The sequence below is a fragment of the Capra hircus genome, chromosome 10, assembly GCF_001704415.2.
Source record: "Capra hircus breed San Clemente chromosome 10, ASM170441v1, whole genome shotgun sequence".
Classification (NCBI taxonomy): Eukaryota; Metazoa; Chordata; class Mammalia; order Artiodactyla; family Bovidae; genus Capra; species Capra hircus.
In genome coordinates this window covers 100,140,037-100,162,151 of record NC_030817.1, presented here as the reverse complement: position 1 = coordinate 100,162,151, position 22,115 = coordinate 100,140,037, and the positions used below count along the sequence as shown (strand labels likewise).

At 42.4% G+C, this 22,115-nt stretch overlaps 1 protein-coding gene across 1 annotated transcript in view; it reads left to right on the top strand.

Annotated features, from left to right (window-relative positions):
• Positions 1-21,781, top strand: part of REEP5 (receptor accessory protein 5) — a 48,695-nt gene extending 26,914 nt beyond the window's left edge. Inside the window, exons 4-5 of the mRNA XM_018053749.1 lie at positions 16,784-16,952; positions 19,335-21,781. Of these exons, the coding sequence (XP_017909238.1) occupies positions 16,784-16,952; positions 19,335-19,384 (219 nt within the window). The 3' untranslated portion in view covers positions 19,385-21,781. The remainder of the gene's footprint in view (positions 1-16,783; positions 16,953-19,334) is intronic.

The window sequence follows — 22,115 nt, the reverse complement described above, 5'->3', positions numbered from 1 at the left end:
ATCTCTGGCTCTGCCTCAGATTATGTAAACAGGAAGAAAGAACTCAATATAGCTAACTATTTTGTGTATCACCTTAGAAACAGCCAAAGCAATTATATCTGGAACATGTGTTTGATAATAGTAAAAGATGGAAATACTGTGAACCAGCACAAGCATTGCTCTCTTCATGCACTGTTGTCTGTGTTTGATGCATAAACATTGCAAGTTTTATCAATCCATCAGTTATTCACAGTTGTGTGCTGGAGTCTTTATATCTGGACAAAAAGTACTGATTTCTTATATAGGTTTGGAAAAAGAAGATGTGAAATCAGCTGAGGAAGTCATTTTAATAACTCTGACAGGTCCATTAGTCTGGCATCAGCCCTGCCACACCTTGTGTTTGGCAGAGGACTCACTTTAGTTACAACTATGTGAGGAAAAGCAGTAGAAAGTTGAAATTTTTCCTAACGGGACCGTATCAACTCTGGACTTGCATCAGACGCAAATGACAATGAAGAAGTTCACACCTTTTAATAGAGTGGTTGGTTCTTTTTCTCTAAATGGCGATTCCTCGAATGTCTTCTGTGGAAGAGGCCCTGCTTTGCATGAGCGTCATAGGATGCAAATAGTGCCTCGAGCTCACTGAGCTAGACTGCCCCAGCTGCAGGGGGTTTAAGTCCAGCTCTTATGAATTATGTGTTCTCTTCATACTCTTTAAGTATTTGTTTTAGTAAGAGTTACAAGTGAAAAAAAGTTTAAAGACTCAAGTAAGAGTACACGTGAAGTTACACAAGAAATAGTTTGCGTTACATATGAAACAGTTTAAATACTCAGCTAATTCTCTAAGAATTTTGAAGATATGCATTCCTGCCCCCTGTATTGCCTCTCTTAAGTTATTTTAGTTTCACTCAAATCTAATTGTTTCCTTTGTATATTTAGACCTGTTTTGAGTGTCCTTGTTATTTTAACTTGTCCTAAATGTCTACATTTCTGTTTGCTTTCTTTTTAGACCTTTTTTTCCTTCCTACAATTTTTTCCCTTATATATTTTTTTAAATTAATATTTTTTATGAAGGATAATTGCTTTACAGAATATTGCTGTTTTTTTAAAAATTTACTTTATTTGACTTTACAGTACTGTATTGGTTTTGCCATACATTGACATGAATCCGCCATGGGTGTACACAAGTTCCCAATCCTGAACCCCCCTCCCACCTCCCTCCCCATATTATCTCTCTGGGTCATCCCAGTGCACCAGCCCCAAGCATCCTGTATCCTGTATTGACCTAGACTGGTGATTCGTTTCTTACATGATAGTGTACATGTTTCAATGCCATTCTTCCAAATCATCCCACCCTCTCCCTCTCCCACAGAGTCCCAAAAACCTCAAAATTAATCAGATCTAGGTATACATATATCCCCCCCCTTTTGCAACTCCCACCCCTCTAGGTTGATACAGAGCCCCTGTTTGAGTTTCCTGAGCCATACAGCAAATTCCCATTGGCAGTCTATTTTACACATGGTAATGTAAGTTTCCATGTTACTCTTTTCATACATCTCACCCTCTCCTTCCCTCTCCCCATGTCCATAAGTCTATTCTCCATGTCTGTTTCTCCATTGTTGCCCTGTAAATAAAATCTTCAGTAACATTTTTCTAGATTCTGTATATATGTGGTCAGTTAAGATCAGTTCAGTTGTTCGGTGTGTCTGACTTTTTGCGACCCCATGAACACAGCACATCAGGTCTCCCTATCCGTCACCAACTCCTGGAGTTTACCCAGACTCATGTCCATTGAGTCGGTGATGCCATCCAACCATCTCATCATCTGTCATCCCCTTCTCCTCCTGCTCGCAATCTTTCCCAGCATCAGGGTCTTTTCAAATGAGTCAGCTCTTCGTATCAGACAGCCAAAGGATTGGAGTTTCAGCTTCAACATCAGTCCTTCCAATGAATATTCAGGACTGATCTCTTTAAGGATGGATGGTCGGATCTCCTTGCAGTCCAAGGGACTCTAAAGAGTTTCCTCCAACACCACAGTTCAAAAGCATCAATTCTTCGGCGTTCAGCCTTATTTGTAGTCCAACTCTCACATCTATACACGATCACTGGAAAAACCATAGTCTTGAGCAGATGGACCTTTGGTGACAAAGTGATGTCTTTGCTTTTTAATATGCTGTCTAGGTTGGTCATGATTTCCCTGGTGGCTCAGACGGTAAAGTGTGTGTATACAATGTGGAAGACCCAGGTTTGATCCCTGGGTTGGGAAGATACTCTGGAGAAGGAAATGGCAACCCACTCCGGTACTTTTGCCTGAAAAATCCCATGGATGGAGGAGGTTGGTCATAGCTTTTCTTCTAAGGAGTAAGCGTCTTTTAATTTCATGGCTGCAGTCACCATTTGCAGTGATTTTGGAGCCCCCCAAAAAATAAAGTCTGCCACTGTTTCCACTGCTTCCCCATCTGTTTGCCATGAAGTGATGGGACTGGATGCCATGATCTTAATTTTCTGAACGTTGAGCTTTAAGCCAACTATTTCACTCGTCTTTCACTTTCATCAAGAAGCTCTTTAGTTCTTCACTTTCTGCCATAAAGGTGGTGTCATCTGCATATCTGAGGTTATTGATATTTCTCCCAGCAATCTTGATTCCAGCTTATGCTTCATCCAGCCCAGCGTTTCTCATGATGTACTCTGCACATAAGTTAAACAAGCAGGGTGACAGTATATAGCCTTGACATACTCCTTTTCCTATTTGGAACCAGTCTGTTGTTCCATGTTGAGTTCTGACTGTTGCTTCCTGACCTGCATACAGATTTCTCAAGAGGCAGGTCAGGTGGTCTGGTATTCCCATGTCTTTCAGAATTTTCCACAGTTTATTGTGATCCACACGGTCAATGGCTTTGGCATAGTCAACAAAGCAGAAATAGATGTTTTTCTGTAACTCTCTTGCTTTTTTGATGATGCCGCGGATGTTGGCAATTTGATCTCTGGTTCCTCTGCCTTTTCTAAAACCAGCTTGAATATTTGGAAGTTCACAGTTCACGTATTGCTGAAGCCTGGCTTGGAGAATTTTGAGCATTACTTTATTAGTGTGTGAGATGAGTGCAATTGTGCAGTAGTTTGAGCATTCTTTGGCATTGCCTTTCTTAGGGATTGGAATGAAAACTGACCTTTTCCAGTCCTGTGGCCACTGCTGAGTTTTCTGAATTTGCTGGCATACTGAGTGCAGCACTTTCACAGCATCATCTTTTGGGATTTGAAATAGCTCAACTGGAATTCATCTTCTCCACTAGCTTTGTTTGTAGAGATGGTTCCTAAGGCCCACTGGACTTTGCATTCCAGGATGTCTGGCTCTAGGTGAGTGATCACACCATGATTATCTGGGTTGTGAAGATCTTTTTTGAACAGTTCTGTGTATTCTTGCCACCTCTTCTTAATATCTTCTGTTTCTGTTAGGTCCATACCATTTCTGTCCTTTATTGAGCCCATCTTTGCTTGAAATGTTCCCTTAGTATCTCTAATTTTCTTGAAGAGATCTCTAGTCTTTCCCATTCTGTTCTTTTCCTCTGTTTCTTTGCACTGATCACTGAGGAAGGCTTTCTTATCTCTCCTTGCTATTCTTTGGAACTCTGCATTCACATTGGTGTATCTTTCCTTTTCTCCTTTGCTTTTCACTTTTCTTCTTTTCACAGCTATTTGTAAGGCCTCCTCAGATAGCCATTTTGCTTTTTTGCCTTTCTTTTCCATGGGGATGGTCTTGCTCCCTGTCTCCTGTACAATGTCACAAACCTCCATCCATAGTTCATCAAGCACTCCATCAGATCTAGTCCCTTAAGTGTATTTCTCACTTCCACTGTATAATCATAAGGGATTTGATTTAGGTCACACAAAGCCTTTGACTGTGTGGATCACAATAAACTGGAAAATTCTGAAAGAGATGGGAATACCAGACCACCTGATCTGCTTCTTGAGAAACCTATATGCAGGTTAGGAAGCAACAGTTAGAACTCAACATGGAACAACAGACTGGTTCCAAACAGGAAAAGGAGTACGTCAAGGCTGTATATTGTCACCCTGCTTATTTAACTTATATGCAGAGTACATCATGGGAAACACTGGGCTGGAAGAAGCACAAGCTGGAATCAAGATTGCCGGGAGAAATATCAATAACCTCAGATATGCAGATGACACCACCCTCATGGCAGAAAGTGAAGAAGAACTAAAGAGCCTCTTGATGAAAGTGGAAAGAGGAGAGTGAAAAAGTTGGCTTAAAGCTCAACATTCAGAAAAAGAAGATCATGGCATCCGGTCCCATCACTTCATGAGAAATAGATGGGGAAACAGTGGAAACTTTTATTTTCTGGGGCTCCAAAATCACTGCAGATGGTGATTGCAGCCATGAAATTAAAAGACACTTACTCCTTGGAAGGAAAGTTATGAGCAACCTAGGTAGCATATTCAAAAGTGGAGACATTACTTTGCCAACAAAGGTCCATCTAATCAAGGCTATGGTTTTTCCTGTGGTCATGTATGGATGTTAGATTTGGACTGTGAAGAAAGCTGAGTGCCAAAGAATTGATGCTTTTGAACTGTGGTGTTGAGAAGACTCTTGAGAGTCCCTTGGACTGCAAGGAGATCCAACCAGTCCATCCTAAAGGAGATCAGTCCTGGATGTTCATTGGAAGGACTGATGCTGAAGCTGAAACTCCAGTACTTTGGCCACCTCATGCAAAGAGTTGACTCACTGGGAAAGACTCTGATGCTGGGAGGGCTTGGGGGCAGGAGGACAAGGGGACGACAGAGGATGAGATGGCTGGATGGCATCACCGACTCGATGGACATGAGTTTGAGTGAACTCTGGGAGTTGGTGAGGGACAGGGAGGCCTGGCATGCTGCAGTTCATGGGGTCGCAAAGAGATGGTCGCAACTGAACTGCACTGCACTGAACTGAACTGAACTGAATGGTCTAGTGGTTTTCCCCACTTTCTTCAACTTAAGTCTGAATTTGGCAATAAGGAGTTCATGATCTGAGCCACAGTCAGCTCTGAATCTTGTTTTTGCTGACTGTATAGAGCTTCTCCATCTTTGGATGCAAAGAATATAATCAGCCTGATTTTGGTGTTGGCCATCTGGTAATGTCCATGATAGAGTCTTCTCTTGTGTTTTTGGAAGAGAGTGTTTGCTATGACTAGTGTGTTCTCTTGGCAAAACTTTATTAGCCTTTGCCCTGCTTCATTCTGTACTCCAAGGCCAAATTTACCTGTTACTCCAGGTGTTTCTTGACCTCCTACTTTTGCATTCTGGTCCCCTATAATGAAAAGGACATCTTTTTTGGGTTGTTATAGGTCTAAAAGGTGTTATAGGTCTTCATAGACCCTTTCAACTTCAGCTTCTTCAGTGTTACTGGTTGGGGCATAGACTTGGATTACCATGATATTGAATGATTTGCCTTGGAAACAAACAGAGATCATTTTGTCATTTTTGAGATTGCATCCAAGTACTGCATTTTGGACTCTTTTGTTGACTATGATGGCTATTCCCATTTCTTCTAAGGGATTCTTGCCCACAGTAGTAGATATAATGGTCATCTGAGTTAAATTCACCCATTCCAGTCCATTTTAGTTTGCTGATTCCTAGAATGTCGATGTTCACTCTTGCCATCTCCTGTTTGACTGCTTCCAATTTGCCTTGATTCATGGACCTGACATTCCAGGTTCCCATGCAATATATGTGTTAGAATATGGTATTTATATTTCTCATTCTGACTTACTTCACTATGTATAATATGTTCTAGGTTCATCCACCTCATTAGGACTGACTCCAACGCATTCCTTTGTACGGCTGAGTAATATTCCATTGTGTTTATATACCACAACTTCTTTACCCATTCATCTGTCGAATGACATCTAGGTTGCTTCCATGTTCTATCTTTTGTAAATAGTGCTGCAGTGAACAATGGGATGCATGTGTCTTCTTCAGTTTTGGTTTTCTCAGGGTATATGCCTAGGAGTGGAATTGCTGGGTCATAAGGAATCTGCATAGCATCTTCCATAGTGGCTGTATCAGTTTGCATTCCCACCAACTGTGCAAGAGCATTCCCTTTTCTCCACAGCCTCTCCAGCATTTATTTTTTGTAGACTTTTTGACGAGGGCCATTCTTACTGGTGTGAGGTGATATCTCATTGTAGTTTTGATTTACATTTCTCTAATAATGAATGATGTTGAGCATCTTTTCATGTGTTTGTTAGCCATCTGTATGTCTTCTGTGGAGAAATGTCTCTTTAGGTCTTTTTCCCACTTTTTATTGGGCTGTTTGTTTTTCTGGCATTGAGCTGTATGAGTTGCTTGTATATCCCGGAAATTAATCCTTTGTCAGTTGTTTCAGTTGCTATTATTTTCTCCCATTCTGAGGGTTGTCTTTTCACCGTGCTTATAGTTTCCTTTGCTGTGCAAAAGCTTTGAAGTTTAATCAGGTCCCACTTGTTTACTTTTGCTTTTATTTACATTACTCTATGTGGTGGGTCATCCAATTGGGGAATAAAGCAATGAAAATAAAACTAACAAATATTTTGAGAGGAAAGGAGATTAAGAAAAGAAAGAAGGAATAGATATGCCAAGTTAAATAGAAGTAGATGAAGAAGATTTATATATGTGAAAGATTAACTGCAAAGGGGAAAGAACAGTAGGAAAAGGAAACAAAGGAATAAATGTAGAAAAAATAATAATAGGTTTAAAAAATTAAAATTAAAAATAAAAGAAATAAAAGAGGAAAACTCCACAGAACTGCAAAAGGCCAACATAGAGGCAGAAGTTTATGACAACAATAAAAAATGTGCCTGAGGAAATAAGAAAAGGCTCAAAAGCCTTCTGGCTTTGGATTTCTCAGTGTCAATAAAATTGAGAACTACAACAGAGGGGGGAAAAAAGGAAAAAAGAAAAAAATCCAAGAGAATATACAGAACAAGTCAAAAACTGAAAATAATAAAGGTTTATCTTGAGTCACTGCTGTCAGAGTCCTTTCCTGCGCTGAGAATCCCAGTCCACCTTACCTCCCTAGGATGCCCTCCAGCACTGTGCTGATCACTGGACCTGCTGTGGGGGCAGCTCAGATTCTCATCTGGTCCTATTCCTGTGTGTTCTTGCCTCCAATGTCCGCAGCTATCAGAGCTAGTGCATTTTCTTTTGTGGGAGCTCTCAGTGGCCTTTTATACATTCCATAGACACAGAGTCTGCCTAGTTGATTGTGTGGATGTAATCTGCAGCTTGTACAGCTGGTGGGAAGGTTTTGGGTCTTCTTCCCAGCCACACTGCCCCTGAGTTTCAATTGTGGTTTTATTTCCACCTCTGCATGTGGGTCATCCACTGGGGTTTAGGTCCTGAGGCTGCCCTGGAGGACTTGGGTTTGCCCTGTGAGGGCCAGGTGTGGAGGTGGTGCAGCTGCTTGGGTTGCAGGGGTTCTGGCAGCACCAGGTACTCAGGGGTGTTGGCAGCTAGGGCATCAGGAAATACAGCCTTAGGAGGGTGTGGCACCCAGTATTGGCCAATACGCTCCAGTATCCCTGCCTGGAGAACCCCCTCTCTGACAGAGGAGCCTGGCAGGCCACAGTCTACAGAGTCGCAGAGTCGAACAGGACCAAAGAGACCTTGGGCGCATGAACACACCTTTTTTTTTTTGGCCTGTGGGAGCTCTGCCCCAGTGAGGGTTGTGTGTGAAGGTGGTGCAGCTGCTTGGCCTGGGGAACCGTGGTGGTGCCAAGTGTGCAGGGACACGGATTGCCTCTGCGGCAGGAGTTATGGCCTGATCAGAGGCTTTTTTCCAGCCTCTTGTAGCTGGTGCTCAGAAGGCCTCTTTGGCCAGTCTTTCTTTGTAGCTCCGCCCGTTCAGGCACGCACTTAGAGGGATCCCTTGCCTGGGGTCCTTTTCTGTTGTTCAGGCTTCAGGCACTTAGAGGGCTACCCTGGGCAGAGGGTGGTCCTGCTCTGTGAAAGTGAAGTCGCTCAGTCCTGTCCGACTCTTTGCGACCCTGTGGACTGTAGCCTACCAGGCTTCTCCATCCATGGGATTCTCCATCCATGGGATTCTCCAGGCAAGAACACTGGAGTGGGTTACCATTTCCTTCTCCAGGGGATCTTCCTGACCCAGGGATCAAACCCAGGTCTCCCGCATTGGAGGCAGACGCTTTAACCTCTGAGCCACCAGGAAGCCCTGCTCTGTAGTTCGGTGCATCAGTCACTGAAAGGAGCACCCTGGGTGGGGTCCTGCTCTGTAGTTCAGTGCGTCAGGCATTGGATGGGCCAGCCTCTCGAGTACTTTCCTGGGGGGAGAGAGGGGCTATGGTGATGGCTCCACCCTCTTCGCGTGACTCAGCACCATGGCCTTGTTTCCGTGGCTGCCTGGCTTTCCTCCACAGGCATCTCCCACCACAGCCTCCTCCCTCACATCCCCTCGATCTGTCTCTCCGCAGTCAACAGCAGCCCTCGCCCTGGGATTGCTCCACAGTCCCTCAACTCCAGCTCCCAGCCCCTGTCCCTTCTGGTAGAGCTCCAGCCCTCCCCGGCGTATGTATGGTTGCGGCAAGGACTGTGATTCTCATTCCATCTAGGCTGCCACAGATCAGCTGTTTTGCTCTCAGCCTTAAATGTTTCTCCTCTGACTCAGACAGTTGCCTGGCTGTGGGGATTGGACCCCTGCTTCAGTTCCCCCAGCCGCTCAGGGCAGGTGCAGTCCTACTAACACTCCTGTTTTCCCCCTGGTTCCTTCGTCCTACTGAGCTTTGCGTGGCTCTGTGGGTTCTCTTCCACTGGTCAGGCCCTCCTGTCCGCTCTCGGCTGGTGTTCTGCGTGCACTTCTGTGTCTGAAGGTGTATTTCTGATGTATCCGTGGAGAGCGAGGTACTCCACGTCCACCTACTCCTCTGCCATCTTGTTCTCTCTCTCTTTTTAGATTTTTTATCTAAAAACCATAGATACAGGAAATTAGATACCAGAAACTCTCTCATTCTTTGATTTTCCTTCCTGCAACCACCACTACATTGATATTATCTTGATTTTTAATTCTGGGTAATCTGGATGAATTTTTTCTTTTCCTCTGACCTTACCTATTTTTCAAATATATTTATTTGTGTTTCCTGCTTTCTGGGAGTTTTCTCGATCTGATCTTCCAGTTTCAATTTTGTTCCATTTGCTCTTTATGCTATACATTGTGTTTATTTCAACTATTTTATTTTTCATTCCTAGTAATTTTGCTTGGTTCTTTCCTATTTTTTTTGTTCTTTCATGTCACTGTATTTCTTTTAGTATAGTTAATTTAAAATTCTTAGTCAGTCACTTCTAAAATTTCTGCTGCTGATAGATCTGTAGTTGACTGTGCTTTGTTTTGAAATGGTTGTAGTTTTCAAATACCTTGTTATTTTGGCCTGTAAGTTCATTTTTCTCCAGGCATATCAGCTATTCCATTGGGTGCTGGAATGGAGGTGGCCACACCCCGATTCATGCTAGTTCTGGTAAACTCAGGATGGGGGGCAGGTGGGGAGCCTGCCCACCCTAAACTAGGGTGGGGAGCCCCAGGCAGCAGAGGAGTCACAGTTAATCACCCTTCCCTCCCCAAAATAGCCCCTCAGGTGCAGGCATCGCCCTTCGGCTCCCCCAGCAGCATTTGAAGCAGGTGCTCCTTGGTGGCCATTCACAGCTCTAGGGCTTGGAGCGGGGGCATGAGGAGAAACTGCCCTGGCTGCTCAGTCCACGGCTGTTTTCCTCAGTCCCTCCCAAGGCAGTACTGCTATGCCAAAACCTCTGCTTTAGAAGAAGTACAGGAGAATGTTTTCTAACTTGGCGGAATAGAAATTAGACAAAAATTTCTATATAACAGTGGGCAGCATAAACAAAGGAAAACTAATGACAGACTAGGAGAAGGCAGTGGCACCCCACTCCAGTCCTCTTGCCTGCAAAGTCCCATGGACGGAGGAGCCGGGTAGGAAGAGTCGGACATGACTGAGCGACTTCACTTTCACTTTTCACTTTCATGCATTGGAGAAGGAAATGGCACCCCACTCCAGTACTTTTGCCTGGAAAATCCCATGTACGGAGGAGCCTGGTGGGCTGCAGTCCATGGGGTCGCTAAGAGTCGGACATGACTGAGCGACTTCACTTTCACTTTTCACTTTCATGCATTGGAGAAGGAAATGGCGACCCACTCCAGTGTTCTTGCCTGGAGAATCCCAGGGATGGGTAGCCTGGTGGGCTGCCGTCTATGGGGTCGCACAGAGTCAGACACGACTGAAGTAACTTAGCAGCAGCAGCAGCAGGAGGATGTATTTACATTCTTACCAGATATGGAATTATATCCAGAATATATAGAAAAACTTACAGGGAAGAAAAAGAGGAAAATGAAACAAGTCATATAGAGACATTTCACATAAGAGAAAAAAATACGAGTAGTCAGCAATCTGGGAAGTGTGAGTTAAAATACTCAAATAGTTTAGCTTCCTCATTAAATTGGGAGTTATTTAAAATGTCTACATTTCTGTTTACTTTCTTTTTAGACTCTTTACCTAAAGAAATTTAGATACAGGAAATTAGATACCAGAAGCTCTCTCATTCTGGTAATTACAAAAAATCCCTGAAGGGTCCATCAACAGGTAAATGGTTAAATGAATTAATAGTACATCCATACTGTTAAAAGAAATAATTCATTTATTGAGATATAGAAGTTTTGCATAATTCATTATTTATAAAAATTATAGATTATATACAGTATGAAACCATTTATGGTTTTTAAAAAAAGCTAGATAGTTAAAAATTTAAATGCAAATGTGAATATTCTTTTTAAAAAGCAATTTTTTGTTTATTTGGCTGCAGTGGGTCTTAGGTGCAACATGTGGGATATAGTTCCCTAACCAGGGATTGAACCCAGGCTCCCTGCATTGGGAGCATGGAGTCTTAGCCGCTAGACCATCAGGGAAGTCCCTGCATATTCTTTTAAGTTTGAATGATGTTACCACTGAATGCCTTGTAACACAGCTGAAAAATTTTCCTTTCAAAAGAAATGGGAAAGAAATTGGTCTATTGGAAGATTTAGATTTCGTAGGCTGCTGGATTTTTCATGGTTTTGTTATCCAAAGATACTTAGCATTTATAAAAATAGCTTTATAGTCTTTAATGTAGATGTCCATACTTTAAACTTCAAATACTTTTGAATCCTTTAAGACCTGTCTAACAGCAGTGATGTCACACTGCAGTCTCTAACAGCAAGAAGCCGGGTTTTTGCCTTGGGCCCCACTGCTTGCCGCCAGCCGTCTGCTGTCAGTGGAACCACTACAGCAGCACCTGACCTCAGACTTCTGAAATGTGAGCAATCTGACAGCGGCCTGCTCGTGATCACCTCTGCTAATGGAGGCCCCTTGAGACAGAAAGGCTCCAGAATAAAAGATAATCAGCAAGTCATTTATATTTGAAGTACATTACAGAAATTGCTGTGCAGCAAGTTTTCCTCCCTAACAGTGAAATGAATGTGCATCCATTAGTAGTGAGTGCCCAGCTGTATGATGGCATGGCATCCAGAAAGAGTGAATCCATCCCGTAGTTCCAAATAGGTGATATACTTGAGATGATTAAAAATTGATCATGCTGTCAATAGAAATGCTTTCTTTCTGTATTAGTGGTGTATTCTGAGTGGCTTCCGTGAACTGACTGAGAAAAGGTCCCTGAATTGCAGAGAAGTGTATGTGAGAGTATTCCATTTTAAGGACTAGTTGGGTCCTACCTGTGCTATTGCTACAATCACAAGGTAATTGTTTGGGAGGATGAAGAAAAGACCTGCAACTAAGGCCGGGTTTACTATTTTATCTTTTGCAGACTTAATATTGTTGACCTGTTCCCCTCATTTTTCTAAAGTAGCCTGTTAGCTTGAAGGAATGTAAGAGGAACCAGTGATTAGGCATCGAAGGTTGGTTGAGAAGATACTGTTCCATGTATTGAGCTAGTAAAAGTGGATCCTGCCTGTTTAGAGCTTTGATCTGAGCTCTGCCTTGGAACAGGAAGGTTTAAAAATAAATGTATTTTTTTAAAAATAATTTCTCTGTTTGTGAAAGTAGTATATCTTCTTTATTCAGCAGATATTTATTTAGAACCTCTGTGTGCCAGAATGTGTTTTAGGTCCGGGGGATTTTGGTGAATTAATCCTTGCTGTTATACTGTTTGCATCTGTGGTTGTGTGTATGTGAGCCTGTGTGTTGGGGCATGTTTTATGTAGAAAATAAAACAGTATTTTAAGACTCCCACTGTTATCATCTTAGGGTAGTCCTATTTTTTAATGTGTAAATAAATTTCTTGATACAGTGTCTACACACAGAGAATTGTGTATGTTATTGCTTTACTCAACTATGTATGGTTGAGACCATATATATCATATATGATTCTATATCTCACTTTTTTTGATTAATACAATACTATGAGTATTTTCTCATGTTATTCAATATTCTTTGACCTAGATGTCTAATCCATTATAGATAAGAATTCATTCATTCCTCAGTTAATAGACATTTAGGACAGTTATCCTGCTATTATAACTAATGCTGCAACGAATACCTTTGCACCTCATCTTTATTCTCATTTAAATAAGTTTCTAGATTTTTCAAACAAGGTTGAATAGACTTTGGCAAGTTTAAGTCCTCATCCAGACTGTTACCTGTACTGTTTGACCCACTGACAGAGAGCTTAACATTTTTCTTCCTAACTCTGTAGGAGGCAGAGAAGATAGGAGAGTCCCCCGCTCACATGTCTGCTCTTAGCTTCTCTTCGTGCGTGCTGAGCGTTGCTGTTCTGGTGGCTGTGTCCAAAGGCTTCCCAAGACTGGCTTCTGATCGAGTGACTGCAGCACACCAGAAGCCAGTGTGGAAGCACATTGTTTCAGACATTGACTCTCAGGTCTCACCAGGCTAGTGCCGAACTGTGCATGTTAAATATGTCCCTACCTTGGAAGCATTCAGGGAAATAGAATAGTGGCAGCATTAGAACCACAGACACAACTCTCTGGCCTGTTGTGATTTAAGGATTTAGTATGTCAGTGCTGCTAGCGCTGAGAGTTACACTGAAATAGCGTGGACTCTTTATCTGCACTGCGGGTAAGAGTGGGCTTGTGTTTGCTCTTGGGAACCCCATGAGCTGGCCCGATTAGAAGGATGGTCAGATATGTGTATTTCTGGGCTCTTGAGTAGGTACAATAGGTTAAGAAAAGGGAGTTGTAAAAGCTGGCAGCTGAACACCACCCTTGAGAGTTGAACTGTAATTAACTATTTTTAATACAAGAAAGTTATTTCATTTGAGAACTGGAAAATGCTCAGGATGTAGGTAAAGAGCAGTAATGACTTTACAGTCTCAAGAGAATAGCTAGAGGGAACTGGGAAGAAATAAATGAACAGTCTTGGAGTTTAGCATATAAACTTAATCACATTGGAGAGGTACAAAAATGCACGCTCTTGGCTCTGGTCCTGTCTGGTAGCCATGCTTAAATTCATCCAGAAAAGGTGAACAAGTGAACTTTTCTGGATTGCTTAGGGTTGTTATCTGTATAGGCAGATAACATTTCAGAGATTTTCAACAACAGTAAGAACTGTAGGACTTGGTAATATTAGCTGTATCTTGTGTACTTTCTTCAAGTATATTTTTTAATTTCTTGAGTTTTCTAAAAAATCCTGAAGAGAAAATTGACTCTTTGAGAGGTTGTTTGATTTGCTTACAGTCATGAAATAGATAGCAACTCTCCTCTGATTCTTTTTTTTTTTTTTTTAATATTTTCAATAGCTCTTTTATATGCCTTAGGGGTGGTGGTTTAGTTGCTAATTCATGTCCGACTCTCACGACCCTATGGACTGTAGCCAGCCAGGCTCCTCTGTCCAGTCGATTCTCTAGGCAAGAATACTGGAGTGGGCTGCCATTTCCTTCTCCCCAGCTCTCCTGAGTCTTAACCCCTGAGTCCTTTCCACTTCACTTTGAGGCTATGCAGACATATGTCTACATCAATAATATATTCCTGACAATCAGATATTCTACATAGGAATACCAGCCAGGAGACTATTTTCTACAATTTTAAATAGTAAAAATTAAAATGTATCTCATGCCAATTTAAAACTTTATGCCAGTTTCCTAAATATTAATTGTTCAGTTGCACAATTGTGTCTGACTCTTTGCAACCCCATGGACTGCAGCACACCAGGCTTCCTTGTCCTTCACTATTTCCTGGAGCTTGCTCAAACTCATGTCCATTGAGTCGATGATGCCAACCAACCATCTCATCCTCTGTCGCCCCTTCTCCTCCTAAATAATAAATACAGCAAAATGCCTGGATATAAATAACAAGTATATTGGATGTTAGATGCTAAAAACTAAATCCAAATAATTCTTCTCTTCGAATAGTTAATATAGTTGGTAGGAAACTTGCTTTGTATGCAGTAGTACAGGGCACATCCCCTTGGCCGCCTCACTGTGTTCTCTTCAAAATGTTCACATAGAAATCTGATGTTCTGTCAAGAATGTCACTTTTCCTGCACATCACTTTGACTAGATTGCTGTATTGACTTTTAGGTGTATGTGTGGATATATTAGCATTATCTTTATAAGCAACTGATGGAAAATATGAAATGTTTGGGTACAAAAAAAGCATAGGCTCTAGGCAGCGGGCTTCAGTACCTGCAGCCCGTGGGCCCTAGCGCGTGGGCTCGGTAGTTGTGGTGCGTGGGCTTAGCTACTCCGTGGCAGGTGGGATTTTCCCAGACCAGGGATCGAACCAGTGGCCCCTGCAGTGGCAGGAAGATTCTTATTCTCTGCACCACCAGGGAAGTCCAAAATACATTTCTTAAATAAAACACTTTTACTTTCTTCTTTCTTTATATTCCAGTTAGAAACCGTTTTTTTTTTTTTTTTTCATAATTGTATGTGTAAGCATCTCATGACTTTGAATTTCATTTCAGGCAGTGAAAGGAGAGTTAAGAACAAAATGATTGTTTAAAAAGGGTGCATGTTGGTCCTGAGATCTGGTTTTACCTGACTTAACCCTCTAATAGGCAGGCTGCTTCTGTCTCATGGATGTTGGTAGGAGACACAGCATTCCTGGGACAGGGACAGAGCCCCTGCTAGGCTGGATGCTCCAGAGGTTTCTTATTTTCTTACAAAACCTGCATGAAATGGATTTTAAAATTCTTTCTATTTATACTTTTTTTATAGAGTCAGAACAGACTTAAGCAAGTAAGTAACCTGCGCAAGTTTTGCCCAGCTAGTGAGTGGCAGAGCTGAGACTAGAACATTGGTCTCTGAGCTCCACTTTTTTACCTCTGTGTTTTGTAGTGTACAGTTCTCTTAGGTCTCAGGTTGTTGGGTGGAGAGATCTGTATATATCTTTAGATTAAGATTTTAAATTTTGTGTATTTTCCTATGTATTCTTACTGATTTCTAGTTTTTTAATATATCAGTTTCCGATGGAAATATTAAAAAGCAATTGATCGTGGATTTTGTCCATTGATCAGTTATGACTTTCAAGTTTATACAGTTCAAAATTATTATGTATTTAGAAACTACATATAATTATAAAAATTAAAATTATATAAGTATCAAGACAAAAAAAGTGAAGTCGCTCATTCGTGTCCTCTTTGCAACCCCATGGACTGTAGCCTGTCAGACTCTTCCGTCCATGGCAAGAATACTGGAGTGGGTTGCCATTTCTTCCTCTAGAGGGTCTTCCTGACCCAGGGATCGAACCTGGGTCTCCTGTACTGCAGTTAGACTCTATTGTTTGAGCCACCAGGGAAGCCAAAAACAAAAGTATATATAATTTACATAGCTCAAAGATACATAGGTTCAGGCCGGTTATTCTTCCTAACAAGTTGTTTTCCTTCCTTATCATTTTGTTCACTTATTTTTCCTTGTGTTGATGTACTATTGTTATATGAGCTATTTTGAAAGTTGGTATTTGTCAGATACATCTTTTTTTTTTCATCTTATTTTCAGTGTTCTGATTAGTTTTGCCTTAGGTGTGTTTCTTGCAAGAACTATATAGCCATAGTTTGGGGTTTTCTTTTTTTTTTTTTTTTAAATCCAGCCTGGTAACTGCTGTCTTTTCAAAACTCGCCCCCTATAATCTGTTTCTTTTGTGTTTTGAATGTCACAGAAGGGCGCTCAGTATGGGTGCTCTGTGTGTGTTTTAACTCAGCTCTGTCATTAGTAGTAGCCCCTTCCCAGGTTTGCATTTCTAGAGCTCTCGTGACTCACAACTAAAAAGTGGTCCAAGTTAGCTAGGAAGTTAAGCTGCTGGACCTGGTGTGCTTTGCCTTTGTCAGTCTCAGTTTTTCCTTCTGTGCTTAGTTGTTCAGTCATATCCGACTCTTTGTGACCCCATGGACCATAGCCCACCAGGCTCCTCTGTCCATGGGGATTCTCCAGGCAAGAACACTGGAGTGGGTTGCCATGCTCTCCTCCAGGGCATCTTTGCAACTCAGGGATTGAACCCAAGTCTCCCCCATTGCAGGTGGATTCTTTACCAGCTGAGCCACCAGGGAAGCCCAAGAATACTGGAGTGGGTAGCCTATCCCTTCTCCAGGGGATCTTCTCAACCCAGGAATCGAAGTGGGGTCTCCTGCCTTACAGGAGAGTCCTTGCCAGCTGAGCCAGCAGGGACGCCCTGGCAGCCTTTCCTTACTAGGTCATTATTTGTCATGTTTGCTCCACCAAGAGAAGTGTGCCCAACAGCCTGCAGGAGGCGGCAGTGCGTGCGGTCCGGGGTCACCGCCCTCTGTAACCGTGCTGCTTCTTCCCGCAGTGTGGCTTCCTGCTGTGGTGCATGGCTCCCAGCCCTGCCAACGGAGCAGACCTGCTCTACAAGCGCATCATCCGGCCCTTCTTCCTGAAGCACGAGTCCCAAGTAGACGATGTGGTGAACGACCTGAAGGACAAAGCCAAAGAGACGGTAGATGCCTTCGCCAAGGAAGGTATGGCCTGGGGCAGCCTGGCCCAGGGTGCGAGAGGCCGTGCGTTCTACAGGCCCAGGTAGCGGGCTTCCTCACGTCCCGTCCTGTTGGCTTTCCTCAGCCACGTGCCAAGGCTGTCCTGCGATTTCTCCACCAAGGCTTTGCCTGTTGCCTTTACTGTTCCCAGCATTCTTCTGCCATGCCACGTATAACACATCATTCAGTCAGCACATTAGGAAAAGTGACTTTCCTGTGGTGGGTGGAGATTTTAGGGGTCATCTGTATTTATATACAAGTCCAGTCTCTCTCATTCATTTCAGGTTGAACTGCTTGTGATGCTGCTGTTCAAATGGCTTTTGTGAGAGGTGCAAGAGAATGCCCTCTTTCTCAGCCTTTCTCATCCATTCATTCAACAAATACTTACTTATTGAGGTGACTTAATTATGTGCCAAGCATGTTCATAGCACTGGGCGTGAACCAGGGAACCAAACAGACCAGCAGACCATACTGCATGAACCCATGAAGCTTATAGACTTGTTGAGAGAGAGAGAGAGAGAATACAATGAAAAAGCAAGTTACATGGTGTAATTAGCACATGATACAGAGAAAACTAGAACAGATCAAAAGATAGTGAGTGCTCAGGGGCTGAAGGGAAGGTGACAGTTTTAAAGAGTGATTTAGGAAATCCTCACAAAGGAGGCAATACTGCATCACATTTGAAGGTGTTAAGGGAAGGAACCATGGGGAAGAAAGCCCCCGTGGAAGAACGAGCATGTGCAAAAGCTGAGAGCGGGGAACATATGACTGGAAGGGAATGGCCCAGAGGGGGAGCTGAAGGAGACCAGGCTGCAGAGCAGCTCGAATGGAACATCCCGGTTACTGGAGCAGAGGACCCAAGCGGTCAGGATACTGGAAGAATGCTGAAACCAGTGATAATTCAAGTGATAGCACTGCTCAAAAGTGATTGTAAGTTTGGAGCTAAAATCTTAAAGAAATGAGGCAGCACAGCTCAAGGGTCAGAGAGAATTGGAAAAAAGACGGGTGGCTGGGAAAGGTCATATGATGCCATGAGATTTTGAACACAGCCATGAAGATCAAAGACAATGCTTCCTGGACCTCCAGACCCAGAAGTACCAGGGTCATGGAAGGAAAACGCATAGGACAGTTGAGAAGGCAGGGTCCTGGGGGGCAGGCGGGTCTCTGTAAGAGCAACAGGAAGAAGGATCCATTCAGAGAAATGGGAGGATAGAGGTCTTCCTGATGATGGGTTGGAAGTTCCAGAGGGCACAGTAAGGGTTTTAGCCCATGGACAATGGCCACAGAACTAGGGAATTAAAAAAAAAAAAAAAGGGTTCTACGCTCCTGAGGAAGTGGGAGACGAAAGGTGAGCTGGCCTCTGGGGGAGGAAGACCCCCAGATAGCCCCCTGCAGCCCTGATGCCCCAGCTGGTGTGTGTTCTCCTCCTCCTCACAGACTGCGTCCTCCCCAAGCCCTGCTCCCGGACACAGCTCCAGTCTCCTTCAGCGCGTTCCTACGTTTCCTCACATCCTCCCACTCTAGGATCGCCAGTTCCTTTTGAAGAGGTTTCTTAACTGTTCTCTCTGCTCTTAACCAAACCAGCAACCTCTGGTGATGTCACTTCTGTCTAGTTCACCCACATTTCTCGGCCTTTGATTCTCTTAGATCGCAGTCCTCTAAAATCCTGTTTTACTTTGCTATGACACATTCATAAACCGAGGTATGAGAATGAAAATAAGATGGATTTTGAGGCTGACACATTTTAGACTCTGAGTTTCTGGATTCTCCAGGAAGTACATTTTTGCAAAGAGCTAGTTGAGAGCCTGCAGTGTCTTTGTAAACTTTAGTCCACAATTTTAAGTGAGTGAAGGGAGAGCCGCTGTTGGGCGGCTGGTGCATAAGGAGGGCAGCCTTGCCTGGCAACTGCTCAGGGCTCCACCGAGAACACTGTGGTCTGGACTCTCAGGAGGCCTCAAGGCTCTCAGAACCCTCCCCGAGGCCCTCAGACACATCACACGAGTTCTTAGAGCATATTCTAACCCAAGTGGTAATTAGGAAGGCCAGGGAGGACCTGGAATTTCTTGACTGTACAGAGGACACTACACACTCAAGGAACCTCTACTTCTTACGATACTCGGAGGAGGACAGGTCACAGTGGCACAGGCGACATGATCACTCTAAGGGGCTAGGTCCTCAGTAACTTTGCTGCAGTGCTCAGGAGCTGCACTTGAAGAGTTCTCAGGCCCATTTGCTGGAAACTCTGCTAGCCCTGCCCACAGACCTCCGCGTGTCCTCACCTGAGTGTGAGTCACCCACAATAGGAGCCACATCGGCACACAGCTGGGTTACAAACAGCTCTAATACAGTTTTCTCTCCTTCTAACAGCCAAGAAAGCCACCGTGAGTTTACTGGGCGAGGAGAAGAAGAGCACCTAGACCACTGATGGCTGGAGCCTCTCTGGCCTCTCTGCACCTCCTATAGGAGCTTGACACCGTATTAGGGGCTGTGGTGTATGATCGTTTTAATAATGTTGCCTTGGAAACATTTTTGATATATTAAACAGAGGAATGTGTTGTAAGGTTTTTTGCTTACTTTTACTGTTTATATACTTAGGGAGCATTTACATTTAATGCAATGGGCAGTGTCCAAGTTTTCAGAAAATATATTATGCCTCTGGGTTGGAAAAGACCTATGTTACTATCCTGTAGGAAATATAAACAAAATTATATATCCCACAGGCTTTGTACTTCAGTGGGCTCTCTCTGCATGCGTTTTCTCTGTACTTACCCTGTACTTACTCTGTACTTACATTTTAGGATACTCTTTAAGAGTAAATGTTTAAATGTTTTTAATATATCTGTGCATACACACACGTAGGGAAATGTTACTGTCTGTAGGCTGCATATTGCTTATGGGGAGCACCAGCCAAAGGCTGAAGGTTCCATTGTGTTGGTGTGATCTGCTGAATAGTACTTCAGAAAATTAATACAAATGGGCAGTGTTTCAAAGGAACAGTTAAGTGATAAATGAGGCAGAAGGGAGGTTGGCCTGGTGGTTTCCTAACATTGTAGCAGCTGAATACCAGAACAGCTTTGTGAGGCAGTCAGCTAAATGATAAATGGGGAAATGTACACACACATCACAGTTCCCAATTCTGTAGAACTAGTAATATTGTCTTGTAGCTTTTTAAAAACTGGCTGATAAGCTTTGTTGTGGAAACCATCCCTGTAACATGTTGGTTTAGTCTTGTTTCTTTTCTAGTCTTTTTAAAAACCTCTACTTTAAGGAACCTCTAGAGACTCACCCACCTCTCATTACATGTACGTTCTTGTTTCTATCATTAGCAACTACATGCTCATGGTGACACCAGGCTCTAAGAGCAATTCTCAGAGAAGTATGATATGCTGCACAGTCTAGTTGGTAGCGGGTAAGACAAACACCTTTACCTTCTTTCCCTGGACTTTAAGGTCAATCGACAGAGGCTTCCCTAGTTTACAAGTCAGAATCATTTGTAGTCCATCTACATGCTTTCATCTATATGATTTGTTTTGATGATAAACTATGAGGTAATATGCAGTTTAAGTACAAAATAAAAAGTTAAAATTAATATTACTAGCTTGATTAGCCCAATGGCCTATAGGGACCTTGACAGTTTGTCCATACTAGAGAATCTAAGCTTTGCACTGACCATACTGCTGGAGTCCTTCTTAGACTAAACTGACTAAAACAAAAGCATTACAAAACTAAAAACCAGGCCTATAAAATATTTTAAGGCAAGTAAAGATGATAGTTCCCTTTTAGATAACAATTAGGTAAAGTCATAATGATGTGTCACAATGTAAAACGAAAATATGTCAAAGGTATCAAAAATAAGGAACACTATCACCCCAATATAACAATATGGATCAGGGCCTTTTTTGCGGAGAGAGGAATGTGATGATAATAAAGCACCTTATTAAGCTTATGATAAAACATAAAATCTTTCGGAAAGCAAACAGCTACTTGTTATTGGAAGAAAGTTAAGCCTTAGGTTAAAAAGTTTCAGAAGTACCTCTGCTGCTGCTGCTGCTGCTGCTGCTGCGCCGCTTCAGTCGTGTCCGACCCTGTGCGACCCCACAGACGGCAGCCTACCAGGCTCCTCCGTCCATGGGATTTTCCAGGCAAGAGTACTGGAGTGGAGTGCCATTGCCTCTAGGAGTATTTAAATCCCTTTCCCTATAAATCAAGTATGCTTTCTTGGTGGTAAAACAATGAAAATTAGCGACTTCTAGCATTCAGACTGTATAATCAGACTGTTAGTATACAGAATATGTAACTTTTAGTGTACAAAATATCAGGCAAGATGGTGAAGCATGAAAGTTACTATTGCTTATAACTACTCACAGGCTAATATCAATTTAGACAAAAATTTCTGAATGCAATTTTTTTTTTTTCTTTAACTATAGGTTTCTCTTGCAGTACAGTCTGTAAGAAATTTTAGTTACTCTTTTTGGCAGTCAGCATGTACATATTAATGACAGGAGAAGCTATGAGTTGAGCAATTCTTGTCTCAGTTTAGATTTCCAAAAAACCATATTGCTGTGGCTAGAGTATTTGAAAAACTAATTGAGCCTGTATTCAGCTATAAGACAAGTATTTATTTGTACATGAATGGTATTTTGGGGATATGTGAAGACAAAGAATTCCTACAAGACAGTTACTGCTACCCTGGGGAATCTTCTACCCACAGCCTGAAGAATATGAGCATAACCTTTAAGTAAGTTACCACCTATCCTGAAGATGTGCTATATTAAATGGAAACAGATGTAAATAAAATTTTGTTATCTCATTGAGCTTTTATAGTCCATTTTCTTTTATGGGGCTTAAAAGAAAATGTAAGAAGAATCTTAACACAGATAAATAATCCTTCAACACTGGTGTTTATTGACCATGTTTCTCACCTGGCCTGTAATTTTCCCCGTGGTGATAACTACCTGTCAGAGCAAAGACTTTCCCTAAAAACAAGCGAGGGGATATATAGCTGGTTTTTTACATATAGCTTTATAGTTTACATATAGCTGATTCATGTTGTTGTACAGCAGAAACTAACACAACATTGCAAAGCAATTATACTTCAATTAAAAAAATAAAAAATATTTAAAAGCCAGAAAAAAAAACAAAACAAAA